The 13,728-nt window shown below is 37.7% G+C and overlaps 1 protein-coding gene across 9 annotated transcripts in view; it reads right to left on the bottom strand.

Annotated features, from left to right (window-relative positions):
* The window catches only part of LOC117333653 (P2X purinoceptor 4-like), a 29,694-nt gene extending 21,409 nt beyond the window's left edge, over positions 1 to 8,285 (bottom strand). For all 9 annotated transcript variants that reach the window (XR_004533973.1, XR_004533974.1, XR_004533975.1 and 6 more), the window contains exons 1-6: positions 8,109 to 8,285; positions 4,647 to 4,803; positions 4,332 to 4,403; positions 2,743 to 2,824; positions 1,123 to 1,207; positions 796 to 882 (exon numbers count right to left, since the gene is read on the bottom strand). Coding sequence is in view for 3 of the 9 variants with exons in the window: in XM_033893059.1 (XP_033748950.1) it covers positions 796 to 882; positions 1,123 to 1,207; positions 2,743 to 2,824; positions 4,332 to 4,403; positions 4,647 to 4,803; positions 8,109 to 8,245 (620 nt within the window). In the remaining 6 variants the exon portion in view is untranslated. The remainder of the gene's footprint in view (positions 1 to 795; positions 883 to 1,122; positions 1,208 to 2,742; positions 2,825 to 4,331; positions 4,404 to 4,646; positions 4,804 to 8,108) is intronic.
* Between the last annotated feature and the right edge of the window lie 5,443 nt (positions 8,286 to 13,728).

Raw genomic sequence — 13,728 nt, 5'->3', positions numbered from 1 at the left:
TCAAAACAGTAAGATTTTAGATGTGATTTACTATCAAAACAGTAAGATTTTAGATGTGATTTACTATCAAAACAGTAAGATTTTAGATGTGATTTACTATCAAAACAGTAAGATTTTAGATGTGATTTACTATCAAAACAGTAAGATTTTAGATGTGATTTACTATCAAAACAGTAAGATTTTAGATGTGATTTACTATCAAAACAGTAAGATTTTAGATGTGATTTACTATCAAAACAGTAAGATTTTAGATGTGATTTACTATCAAAACAGTAAGATTTTAGATGTGATTTACTATCAAAACAGTAAGATTTTAGATGTGATTTACTATCAAAACAGTAAGATTTTAGATGTGATTTACTATCAAAACAGTAAGATTTTAGATGTGATTTACTATCAAAACAGTAAGATTTTAGATGTGATTTACTATCAAAACAGTAAGATTTTAGATGTGATTTACTATCAAAACAGTAAGATTTTAGATGTGATTTACTATCAAAACAGTAAGATTTTAGATGTGATTAACTATCAGAACAGCAAGATTTTACATGTGATTTACTATCAAAACAGTAAGATTTTAGATGTGATTTTCTATCAAAACAGTAAGATTTTAGATGTGATTTACTATCAAAACAGTAAGATTTTATTAGATTTTATAAAAACAAGTGGAATTGCCCCAGGGTGTACAAAATCTAGCTTATAGTTATCCTAATAATCAGATGCTTCCAGCTTATCATGTCCTGCAGTGCCATACAAGTGAGTACAACTATTAGTGAAGGCTTTGGGGATACATACCTTTTCTCTTTGTAGTATGGAAATTCAATGTTGTTTTTTATAAAAACAGTAAAATCTTTTGACTGGAGAAGAACTGGATTTTTAGGTCTGAAATCAATTAATAAAAACAACCTGCTAAATGACAATTTTACTTTTGTAACAGATTTTAATACAATCAAATTATACAATTATACAAACCAAATTTGATTACCTTGTTTTCATTTCTAAGTAAATTACATTTACACATTGAATACCTGATTTGTCTAGCTATAATAACTGATGATTATAAAATGAGGAGAAACCTATTCCAATTCATCGATCATTGACAATTACGACTGTTTAACTTACGGATCTAAGGCTCCATTTTCTACAGGACACCATGCCCGTACTTCACATGTATTGGTTGTAGTGTTACATCGACCTGTCAGGACACCTGCAAAAAACAATAATGAAATCACTTCAGATATTACATGGGGATAAATCTAAGATCAATCTGTTTATCTCTCACACTTTTATTTATTCATTTTGAAAAATCAATATCTACATGTATGTTTAATATTCAAGATATAATTGGCAAAAGGGATTAATTTCAAAAACCTGGATATCTTGTTTTATTTCTTGGATATGTGACTTTCATAATAAATAATAAATTGCCTAAACAATTTGACAATTATTTATCTGTACTTTATCTATTACTTCATTTGCCTACAGAGCGGTCTATTTTTTCCTTGGTTACCTAGACTGTTTTATTTTAAAATGAATTCATGTTTACATTCATATTTAGATGGTCAATTAATTAACAAGTTAAATGACCAGTTTCAATTCAACCGTAATATGATTTAGTCCACAGGACAGTTAAGTACTTTATCAGTCATGACATTTTCACTATGAAACACTATCTGGGATTTACCTATATTTATATGCTGCAGTTTGAAATATTTATCAGTTATTAAATTTAACAATATTTATCAGTTAATTAAATTTGACAATACTGTCATGAAAGAACATAACAAGCTGACTTCTCTAAGTGAGGTGGAGTACTAATCATTGCTAGTTTAAACACTTACCGGCCAAGACTCACCGGCCATTGTTATAACCATTGCCAGTTGGGAGAGACTTTCCGGCTGTTGTTGACACTGACCATTACCAATTGGGAGAGATTTCCCAGTCACTGTTGACACTGACCATTACCAATTGGGAGATATTTTCCAGTCATTGTTGACTTACCATTACCAGTAGGGAGATATTTCCCAGTCACTGTTGACACTGACCATTACCAATTGGGAGATATTTTCCAGTCATTGTTGACACTGACCATTACCAGTTGGGAGAGATATTCCAGTCATTGTTGACATTGACCATTACCAATTGGGAGAGACTTTCCGGCCGTTGTTGACACTGACCATTACCAGTTGGGAGAGACTTTCCGGCCGTTGTTGACACTGACCATTACCAATTGGGAGATATTTTCCAGTCATTGTTGACACTTACCATTGCCAGTTTGGAGATATTTTCCAGTCATTGTTGACACTGACCATTGCCAGTTGGGAGATATTTCCAGTCATTGTTGACACTGACCATTACCAATTGGGAGAGATTTTCCAGTCATTGTTGACACTGACCATTACCAGTTGGGAGATGTTTTCCAGTCATTGTTGACATTGACCATTACCAGTTGGGAGAGATTTTCCAGTCATTGTTGACTTACCATTGCCAGTTGGGAGATATTTTCCAGTCATTGTTGACACTTACCATTACCAGTTTGGAGAGATTTTCCAGTCACTTTTGACACTGACCATTACCAGTTGGGAGAGATTTTCCAGTCATTGTTGACACTGACCATTACCAGTTGGGAGATATTTTCCAGTCATTGTTGACTTACCATTACCAGTTGGGAGATATTTTCCAGTCATTGTTGACACTTACCATTACCAGTTGGGAGATATTTTCCAGTCATTGTTGACTTACCATTGCCAGTTGGGAGAGATTTTCCAGTCTTTGGTGCACAAGTAGCATCACTTGTACAATTAGCACCTGGTACTTTTTTGTCCTAATGGAGGAAAAAAGGTCTTGTGTAAAATTCTGTACAACAATCGTACATAGATATAGTTGGAATCAATTTAACAGATTTAACTTTTTTTTTATCCGACATCATTTATAAAACAAGTATGATGAACTTGTATTGATCACACACTTAAATGGATGTACACATTGGGTGGTTTGCATGTAGAAGGAATATCAGATTACCCGTGAATTTCAGTCAGGCAGTTAACCCATACTATGTAATTTGGGTAATCAACCTATACCATGTACATACATTCAGGAAATCAAAAGCTGATTCATACCCCTGTCCTTCTAATCTGTAGTATTTCCAAATTCATCTTTGACTTGAAAAAATGCATTTCTTCCTTTGTTTATACCCACCTCGCCACACACATCCTGTGTCTGATTTGGAGTACTCACCTCGCCACCCACCCTTTGTCTGATTTGTAGTACTCACCTCACCACACACATCCTGTGTCTGATTTGTAGTACTCACCACACACACCCTGTGTCTGATTTGGAGTACTCACCTCATCACACACACCCTGTGTCTGATTTGTAGTACTCATGATCACCTCGCCACACACACCCTGTGTCTGATTTGTAGTACTCACCTCGCCACACACACCCTGTGCTTGATTTTGAGTACTCACCTCGCCACACACACCCTGTGCTTGATTTGTAGTACTCACCTCGCCACACACACCCTGTGTCTGATTTGTAGTACTCACCTCGCCACACACACCCTGTGTCTGATTTGTAGTCCTCACCTCGCCACACACAACACACCCTGTGCTTGATTTGGAGTACTCACCTCGCCACACACACCCTGTGCTTGATTTGGAGTACTCACCTCGCCACACACACCCTGTGTCTGATTTGGAGTACTCACCTCGCCACATACACCCTGTGTCTGATTTGTAGTACTCACCTCGCCACACACACCCTGTGTCTGATTTGTAGTACTCACCTCGCCACACACCCTGTGCTTGATTTGGAGTACTCACCTCGCCACACACACCCTGTGTCTGATTCGTAGTACTCACCTCGCCACACACACCCTGTGTCTGATTCGTAGTACTCACCTCGCCACACACACCCTGTGTCTGATTCGTAGTACTCACCTCGCCACACACACCCTGTGTCTGATTCGTAGTACTCACCTCGCCACACACACCCTGTGTCTGATTCGTAGTACTCACCTCGCCACACACACCCTGTGTCTGATTCGTAGTACTCACCTCGCCACACACACCCTGTGTCTGATTCGTAGTACTCACCTCGCCACACACACCCTGTGTCTGATTCGTAGTACTCACCTCGCCACACACACCCTGTGTCTGATTCGTAGTACTCACCTCGCCACACACACCCTGTGTCTGATTCGTAGTACTCACCTCGCCACACACACCCTGTGTCTGATTCGTAGTACTCACCTCGCCACACACACCCTGTGTCTGATTCGTAGTACTCACCTCGCCACACACACCCTGTGTCTGATTCGTAGTACTCACCTCGCCACACACACCCTGTGCTTGATTTGGAGTCACTATTAGGTTTGTTATCACAAAGAAGGCATTATTCTCCTGAAAAATTATAACTCAGTTATAATAAATCTTTATATTTGCGACATACACATATTGATCAAAATTATTCTTTTTCAAAAAGGATAGGATTGAGGTAACATTTGCCTGTTAATTTTGTACATGACAAATTGAGTTAAAATCAAGTTAAAACCTGACGATTAAAAACAACATTTCTTGAATGTAGAATAGCAAGCATTAACCAATGGACATTGTAATTATTCTGGGGTTTATACCAATACCCACCTGGGGAGGAACCACGTAGTCAGCCACATCCCACAAAGAACTCTCTAAGTTAGGAACTTCAGATCCATTCAGATATGCCACCCCCTTCACTTTAGTGGTCACTGCACTTTGAATAGTATCAAACTTCTGGTAACCTTTTTTAAAAATTATGGCATACCTAGAAAAACACATTAAATACTTGATGAAATAACAAGTAAGATAATAATCACTGTTAATTTAAAAATATTTGAGTAATGATGAAACATGATTTTTGGCAAATGATCTTTCTGAAAAAAGCTTATACGTGTACATGTTTCATAAATATCAAAATATATATGTCAAAATGCATGAGTAATTAATTTCATCAGAGCTATGATAATTTTTGATTAAACAAATATCATAATAGCACATGTATAGAGGATTGCCTGTTTGAGCAAATACAGGTATATGAGGTGTTATCTGGATGGGACAGACATTATGTCCTTCAGTTGCTGATAAACATTGATTAAATATGGGATTGGTGTTTATTTGTTTAAACACTTTGTATTATATTATATCACTAGTTTATCAGATCTGTATCAAGTTACAAAGAATATAGCATCTTAAATTGTTTCTGTCTGGTTTATCTAGAAGGACACTTAGCTAGGACAACGGATTGGTTTTTTGAAGTTACTTGTATATACATGTATTAATTTACCTTGATAAGAAACATACAACATTCAAAGACCAGAGATCCTAGGTATAACTGGTTTGTTAACACAAACAATAGCTGATGATCTTGAAAGTTTTGTGATATTCAACGAAGTGTTGAGTGGTCAAATGACTAATGTCAGACAGTTTCTTGTAACACATCTGACAGATGAGTATCAACAAGTCTATGTTTCAAGTGACAATGAGTTGACTGGATGTCAAAAGTCTAAAACAATTTTAAACTAGAGCTGTCGCCAGGATGGATGATTAATACCCCCGCAATCTGCACAAGTCAATGGTGAATTGGAACTGTTAATTAGAAGCTTACTAAGATAACCCAGTAATATAGTGACCAGTTGCCATAGCAACCATAATTTAAAAAAAAAAGAAGAAAAAAAGTGGCATGCACATCTACACAATTTCATGGTCCTCTATATTTGTGTGAAGTTTCATTGAAATTGGCCATTTAGTTTAGGAGGAGTTGTCCGGACAAACTTAAAGTTATGGTTCTTATCGGAAAACCTGTTTATAGTTACCAGTTGCCATAGCAACCATAATTTTGAAAGAAAAGAAAGTGGCATGCTCATCTACACATGGTTCTCTATATTTGTGTGAAGTTTCATTGAAATTGGCCATTTAGTTTAGGAGGAGTTGTCCAGACAATCTTAAAGTTATGGTTCTTATCAGAAAACCTGTTTATAGTGACCAGTTGCCATAGCAACCATAATTTTGAGAAAAATAAAGTGGCATGCACATCTACACATGATCATTGATATTTGTGTGAAGTTTCATCGGAATTGGCCCATCGGTTTAGGAGGAGTTGTCCGGACAAAATGCGTCATTTTGTCATACGGACAAAATGCATCTACAGACAGACGGACGGACGGACGGACGGACGGACGGACAGACAACCTGATTCCAGTATACCCCCCTAACTTCGTTGCGGGGGTATAACAATCAAAGACAGTTTTATATGCAATATGTATTGTTTTCTAGAATTCTAATATTTTGTGAAAGAACAAGAGGCCCAGAGGGCTTGCATCACTCACCTGGATATTTCAGTTATTATGGCAAAATACTCTAATTTAAGTTATATTTTAAATGTTTTCCTACTTTTGAACTGCCTCTCCCAACAATGGTTCAAACCAAAAGTTGACCAAATCTTGTTATTCTTGAAAAAGAAAAAAAAATTAAAGTATTTTTTTTTTTTGCTATATTGCCCATATTGGGCCCCCTTTCCCCTGCCCCAAGAGTGCCATAATCCTTCATTTATGCAACATTAGATCTCATTTGCCCAATAATGTTCCAGACAAAATTTCATCAAATCCATTCAGGCATTCAGGACTAGTAGGGATTTAAAGGCAATGTTTATGGACGCCGGACAGACGACAGACTCTGCACCATATCACCAGCCCATCAGGCCAGGTGAGCCAAGAACATATTTCTGTCGCGTACAATGAAAGTAGTCAAAAATGGATCTTCAGAGTGATTAACCATGGCTGTAACTCCTGACTAAAGAAGCATGCTCTGTGAGCCGAGTTAGAGACAGTGTTTAACAATATGTACAAGTCATACTGACAGATTCCTTTTACACTATGCTCCCTGCCTTTTTCGATACTCAATACCACCAACCTGGAATTTTATTTGGGTGCCAGTGTTAAAGAACTGAGGAAAACACATCCCTCCAGGAATTGAACCCTGGTTTTGGGCATGATAAATCACAGCTCTGCCTCCTGAGCTGAAGAAGCATGCTTCATCAGCTGAGTGACCATATTTAAAACTGTATACAAGCAACAGCAACCAGTTCCTTTTACAATTTTAACAAATTGTGGTGCTGTGGTCTGTGTTTAGGTAAACATGTAACAGATGTTGTGATCAGTAGTTAGTAATTTTGTAATTGGAAAGAGTAATGAAAAATACCCTGCCCATGCTGGGCATCAAACTGGTGACCTTTCACTCTCAAGGCAAACATCCTACCATGCACTAGGTTAAAAGGAAATTCCAACTAGTCTGAGCTAGTAAGGTGACCTTATACTCTGTACTTTTACAATTTCAAGCAACATGTGTGGCAGTATTATCAGGGATCGACACTAAAAGTAGCCTGGCAGCCCTGGGCTGTATGGAATCTGGTCAAGCTGCTAGAATGTCCAGACCAGCAGCCCTGTGGGCTGCCGGGCTGCCAACATTTCAGTCAAATGTATAATGTCCAACTAAAGTTTTCTTCATTGACTTCAATAAATTTTCAGAACTTTTTTCATGAAAACAATTGGTGTAAGACTTTATATTTTATGATCAGAATGAACTAGAATGCAGGAAACTGCATCTAGAATTTTCATTTTTTTCCTCAGTGTTGGGGTAAGGGTTGGAGGGATAATGTCCCCTAATCCCCCAAGAGGGGCATCACCTTTGGCTGCCCGGGCTGCCTCATTCCAAAACCTGGCAGCCCAGCGGTCTGTCAAGGTGATTAAGTTAGTGTCAATCCCTGATTATGAACTATCATAATGTGTCTGTGATTATGAACTATCATAGCGTGTCTATGGCAAATAATCTAGTCAATGTAGGCATATATAATGTAGGTAGCACGAGACATAAATATGATTTAGGCAAGTGTATGTAGAAACCTTATTCACATGTAACTGAGCTCGAGTGTTCACTGAACATTATAGGTTACTGAGTATGTTGTCTTAAAATCAGAAATGGGTACTACGTCAGTAAAGTAAGTAATAAAGCGTTAAACAGCGATAAAATAACATGTGTCCGACTTGTGTGATGCTACTTTCGTTTTCGCCTTACCCTATTATGTATCCTATGATGACCAACTGTAGAAATCTGTTTATCACTCCAACTTTCTTGCTCTTGATATGGACAATTTTAGGCGTGTCATATTCAAAGAAAATACTAATGGCTGAGCGAACAACATTAGGCGCCATCACGACACAGGAGACGGATTACAACAGCCTGCACCCAGATAACGAGTCACATGACACTGACTACAAAAATCGAGTTCTTGCGAAGGGAGACAACTCGATGAACCCGACCCGTGTCGGTGGTTCGTCAACGTAAAATCTACGGAAGTAAAATTTATTGTACTTAAATATATATCAACAGACTCTTACTCCAATAATAAGGCCCATTCCATCCTGTCAAGTACGAGTCGTTTTTAACGCAATGTCAATACAGTACTGTATAACATGTACTCAGGCTATGTAGATTTACGTCGGTACCCAGAGTTATCGTTACTGATCTCAAACCGTGTTCGGTTGGCGGGGGAGATTTAAAAGGTAGGAAAGTGGCGTAGGAGTAATATCTACATACCTGGTACTAATAATTTAGGCATGAACAATGTTGTATGTTCTACTCAGTATTTGCCAGACATCAATATCTGCTGGTCTAGAAGAACTCCCATATTGTTTTGATGATGACGTAACAATGACGTTGCAGCGTAAGGTTTCCAGGAATGATGAAAATAAGCCGAATGCTTTGCTTTATATTACACAACATATAGGCCTGCCAGTTCGTTGCTTCGTTCTAATTCTGTCAATCTATAATCAAAAGTAATTACATTGCAAAATATTGCTAATATCTTTGATGCAAGCTAAAATAATTAAGGAATTATTTTGTATGGAATAATTCCGCAAAGTCGGACGTCATTTTACGTTTTGGTCGACTTCACGTAAAAGCTCAGACAGGTGTGTAATAAGTATGTCTACATGCTAAGGCCTAGAGTCTAGTTATGTTTGATCTAAAGATCCAGAAAATTTTATATGGTGGTTCTATTGATGATTATATTTACTAAAAGCATGTCACATTTTTTACACTGAGACTGTATCGAGCGTCTAATTTGCAGGTTGTCAAAAGACAGCTTCTGGTGGACTTGATATTCCCAGAGGTTTGCCGTAACCTGCATGGCACTTAATTCATTTTGGATACGGTTCAGAATATACACAAGTGTTTGTTGTTCTTTTGAAATCCAATATTGGACAATTATGAAATGGGGCAATTGCACCAGAGATCTATATAATTAGGCCTTGATTTCTGATTGCACCTTCCCTTCAAGATTTCCACATTATGACGACCTAACTGTGTGGTGTGCCAGTTTATGAGTTGCATTATTATTTTTTTCTAATGTACTGTATAGATTTTATTTATTTTGACAAACTTTCAACAATTTTAATGACTTTGTTTTTCTTGAAATTCCAAACACTATTCATTAGCAGACAACTTTAAGCTCTGAAAATGAATTTTCAGGGATTTTTTTACATACTTTCAACGTGTTTATTTTCCTTAATATTGTGTGCACTTAAAGAACACAATCCTTTTTTATTCTTTATTCTTACATAATGAAACAATTGCTAAACATTTTAAAAGTCGATGTGCAATAATGAAATCAGCTACAGAAATTAAATATTATCAATATCAGAGAAAGGAGCAAATTATTTACTATGTACTGTTGATGTGAAATTTCAATAAAATCAATTGAAAAGCAAAGTCTTAAAACTTCATTGAAAATTTGTAAAGGCTGAATAATATATTGGTGTATAGTAAAAATATGTGACCAAATACTTATTGCACATCACTGAACATATTTTTGGAAGTTTTTAAATAATAAGTACCAGACAAATTCAAACTGTTTTTCTTTCAAATTCAGGTCTTTATAACTCCTAGGAAGACTAACTGAAGTAAACCAAGATGGCCACAGTGAAGTCATACCTTCCCTGAATCTACATTCACACGGTTTTCAATGATGACCAATGTTCAAGATTCAACACAAAGGTCTCCTGGACATTTGAAATCAGTTTCTAGACCTTGTGGTACTGCACATGTACATGTGCCTCCTTACAGCAGAGGAGATAGCATGTGTACTTCTGTCGGTACTGAACAACCATCACTTAGCAATGGATATCTATCTCCAAGAAACATGCCAGTTCTGTCTCCTAAGCCTGTGAAACAACTTGTGTCTCCTAACAATAAACAATCAATACCTTATATAACAATGCCATTACTATCTCCATGTAATAGACAATCACCGTCACCTGGTATCGTACAAACTGTCGGCACCAAATGTATGTCCTCTTTCAGCAGTAGACAGTTGTTTACAGATAATGGTCAGCAACTCCCTAACGTCAACAGACAATCGTCAACAAACAACAAGGGACGGATACCTTCTCCGAACAACCTTAATCATTCTGCTCAATTTGTGGATCACCAGGGATATAGCCTGGACCAACAGAACCAGTTTATTGCTGAGCTGACCAGGACCAGAAGAATGTACACTTTGGACCAAGAGTGTCGGGACCAAATATCAAACCCCTGGCTTTCACCCTCAGCTCCTGGTACTAACACTCCATCAATTGCAAATGGAGTTAACAACCAATCAGTTGTATGCAGTATTTCTATTCCATCAAGTGGGATTGCATATGGACAGCAAAATTCCCATTCCCAAGGAACATGCCAGGTTGTTCACAAGTTACACAACACGGATTTGAGTAAGCCCAAGTTTCCACCAAACCCAGCATTGAATCCTTCAGAGTCTGCAAATCAAATGATGTCCTCAAAGGTGTGTCATGATGGTGCAACGCTGGAGCAGAATCTGAGAGTAAATCATGGTCAGAACTACAATTGCTTGCCTGTATATGACTTAACATCACCACCAGGGCTCTCATACATGAGCCCTGCAGCAGAGAATAGTAAGGTCAAGGTCAAGTCTACTAATGCTACAGGTGGGAACATGGTTGCTGGACAGTGGCCACTTTCTGGACATGCCAAATCAGCAACTGTAAATGGAACTGAACATGTCACCAGGGTAACTAGAAATGACCAGACAGGAACAATGTCTGGTTCAGAGGAGCAGCCTGTTTCTGCTCAACCACATTACAAGGTAACAAGCATAGTGACTCAGTCCCGACATATTGGTCAGTACACAATGTCGGCACCGCTTGGTCAGCAAATACATTTGAAAACCCTTGGTCGGGATGTACAATCAGGACCACTTCTCCATCAGAGAATGTCAAGCTTACAAGAACCGGTAAATGATTTGAATGTTCCTCAGTTACCAAGTCCAGAGCTACTGCAATCAATGATGGCAGATAATTCACCATCTAAATTTGTTGTCATGAAGATGACTGAAAGTGACAAGTATGTGATTCTGTCTCCTGAAAAATCCTCCACATCTGAAATGGTTTACAAGCCAATGGGTTCGATGAAGCTACCTCCGGGGAAATATCGGTTACACACTGTCAATGCAAATCCTCTTTCCAATTCTTCTGCCCAAGGACAAACAACAGAGCAACAAATCAACTTAACTTCTCCCAATGATGGAGCACAAAGAACACATCAAACAAAACCTGAAGGGAAAATTTTGAAGATAAAAGGCTCTAAATGTTCAAAAGAAAAGAAAGAATGCAAAAAAGAGAGAAAAGGAAAGCAGCAACCAAATAAAGTGGCTACTAACAAGAAGAAAAATAACAAAATGGAAAAGAAAAAGAAAACTGCCAGCGAAAAAGATAAAAAGACTAAAGCAAGTGAGAGAAAGCCTAAAGCACAGGACAAAAAACCAAAGTCTAAACCAAAAAAGGCAGATGATCCAAAGGCAAAGGATCCAAAGGCAAAAGGAAAGAAAACAAAAACAAAATCAAACCCTGTAGTGAAAAAGACAGAGGAGAGAAAGGATATCTGTAGGGTTCTGTCCCCTTGTCAGAGGTTCTGTAAGGCAGTTCTGATCTTCCACAACAAAGCAGGCAGGCTAATACATACAGGATGCAATCCGGTAATTTTTTTCACTGGTGGCCAGTTCTCCGAATCCCAGGACATCCCAGAAGTGGAGCATCCTGTGTACCTATTGACCTCGGACGACAATAACCATATTCTGGCCATCATGTCTGAAGCGTTCAGTCCAGGACAGTTCCTTCTATCGTCACAGCGACCCATCAACTTTAAAGACAAATTCATCCCGTCAGATCTACAGGTAGAAGATGCGAATAATTGCCAGTTCCAATATAATTTGTATCAAGCAGTTCTCTCCCCATACCACTTCACTAGCACCAGTCCCATGAAGGGTCACAAGGTCATCCTAATAAGTCAGTACAAGGATTCCCCCATTGTCACTTCACCCAGAGAAGGAACACTGGATAACCCGGAAGTCAGAGAGGGGCCTAATATTATTGGTGATATCATTGATACTTGGGACCAATCATATGACATCACCACTATGACCCCATGTACACATCCCTTGTATAAGGTTATGAACGAAATGCTGAAGAAGAAAGTTGAAGTTCCCCCAAAGACATGTAAATTCAAGCTAAGGGTCCAACTGTTCGACAGCCGAAGAAAGAAAAGACAGAAGATATGTGATGAAATTTAAGAGAGACTATTCCTCTAATGTGCTGCTGAACAATTAATAATGACTTGCACTCAGTCAGGAAACTGATGATAAAACTATGGATGTTAGTGTACAAGATGTCGTCTGCTACTGCAGCATTGTGCTTAAATTTGTTATTCAGTTTATTTTGTGAAATCATTCAATGAAAACATCTTTAGCTCACTTGGGCCGAAGGCATAACGTGGCATCCGGTGTTCGTCCGTCAACAATTGGCTTCTTCTTAACCACTTTTTGGCTATATTGCTATAAACGGCTTCTTAAATTTTTGGAACCGAGCAATTTGGCTATATATTGCTTCTTTCTTTTTGAAACCGTTGATATAAACCTAACCATATATATATAGCATTACTTGGCATGAAAAGATAAACACATTTACGTTGTAAAAATAGGCCCTGGGGTCTTTCCCCACCCCTTGAGAATGTTAATTTGTTATATATTTGAAGCAATTGAGATCCAGTTTCCTGGTTATATATTTGAAGCAATTGAGATCCAGTTTCCTGGTTATATATTTGAAGCAATTGAGATCCAGTTTCCTGGTTATATATTTGAAGCAATTGAGATCCAGTTTCCTGGTTATATATTTGAAGCAGTAAATAAGGATATAAATGAATTAAACATGAACTTTATTTTGACAAATTTGGTCAAATCAACCAGGTGAGTGATACAGGCCCTCGGGGCCTCTTGTTTTGTGATTAGTTTGATTGATGTTTGTGTTTTGAATTTATATTTAATATTCATATTTATAAATAATATGTTGAAACTTGTTGAGAATAGATCTGTATTATGTACTACATTGATATTGGAGGTAGGAGAGCCAATCTCTAATTTATATTATACAGTTAAGAAATGGCAAGATCTACCAGATTTTACTAAAATTGGCTGAAAATAAGTGATCCTCATGAACATTGCAGAGTAATTACTTGAATAATTTATCTTTGAGGGGATGCTGGGTATCATATGGAAACATCAAAATAAACAGATTACCTATTAGCAAGTACATGTATTGAAATTGGTCAGACCCACAGCAAAAAGGTC

This window comes from Pecten maximus, chromosome 8 (genome assembly GCF_902652985.1).
Source record: "Pecten maximus chromosome 8, xPecMax1.1, whole genome shotgun sequence".
Lineage (NCBI taxonomy): Eukaryota > Metazoa > Mollusca > Bivalvia > Pectinida > Pectinidae > Pecten > Pecten maximus.
Note: the sequence above shows the minus strand (reverse complement) of the source record. Positions and strands in the feature narration are given on the sequence as shown.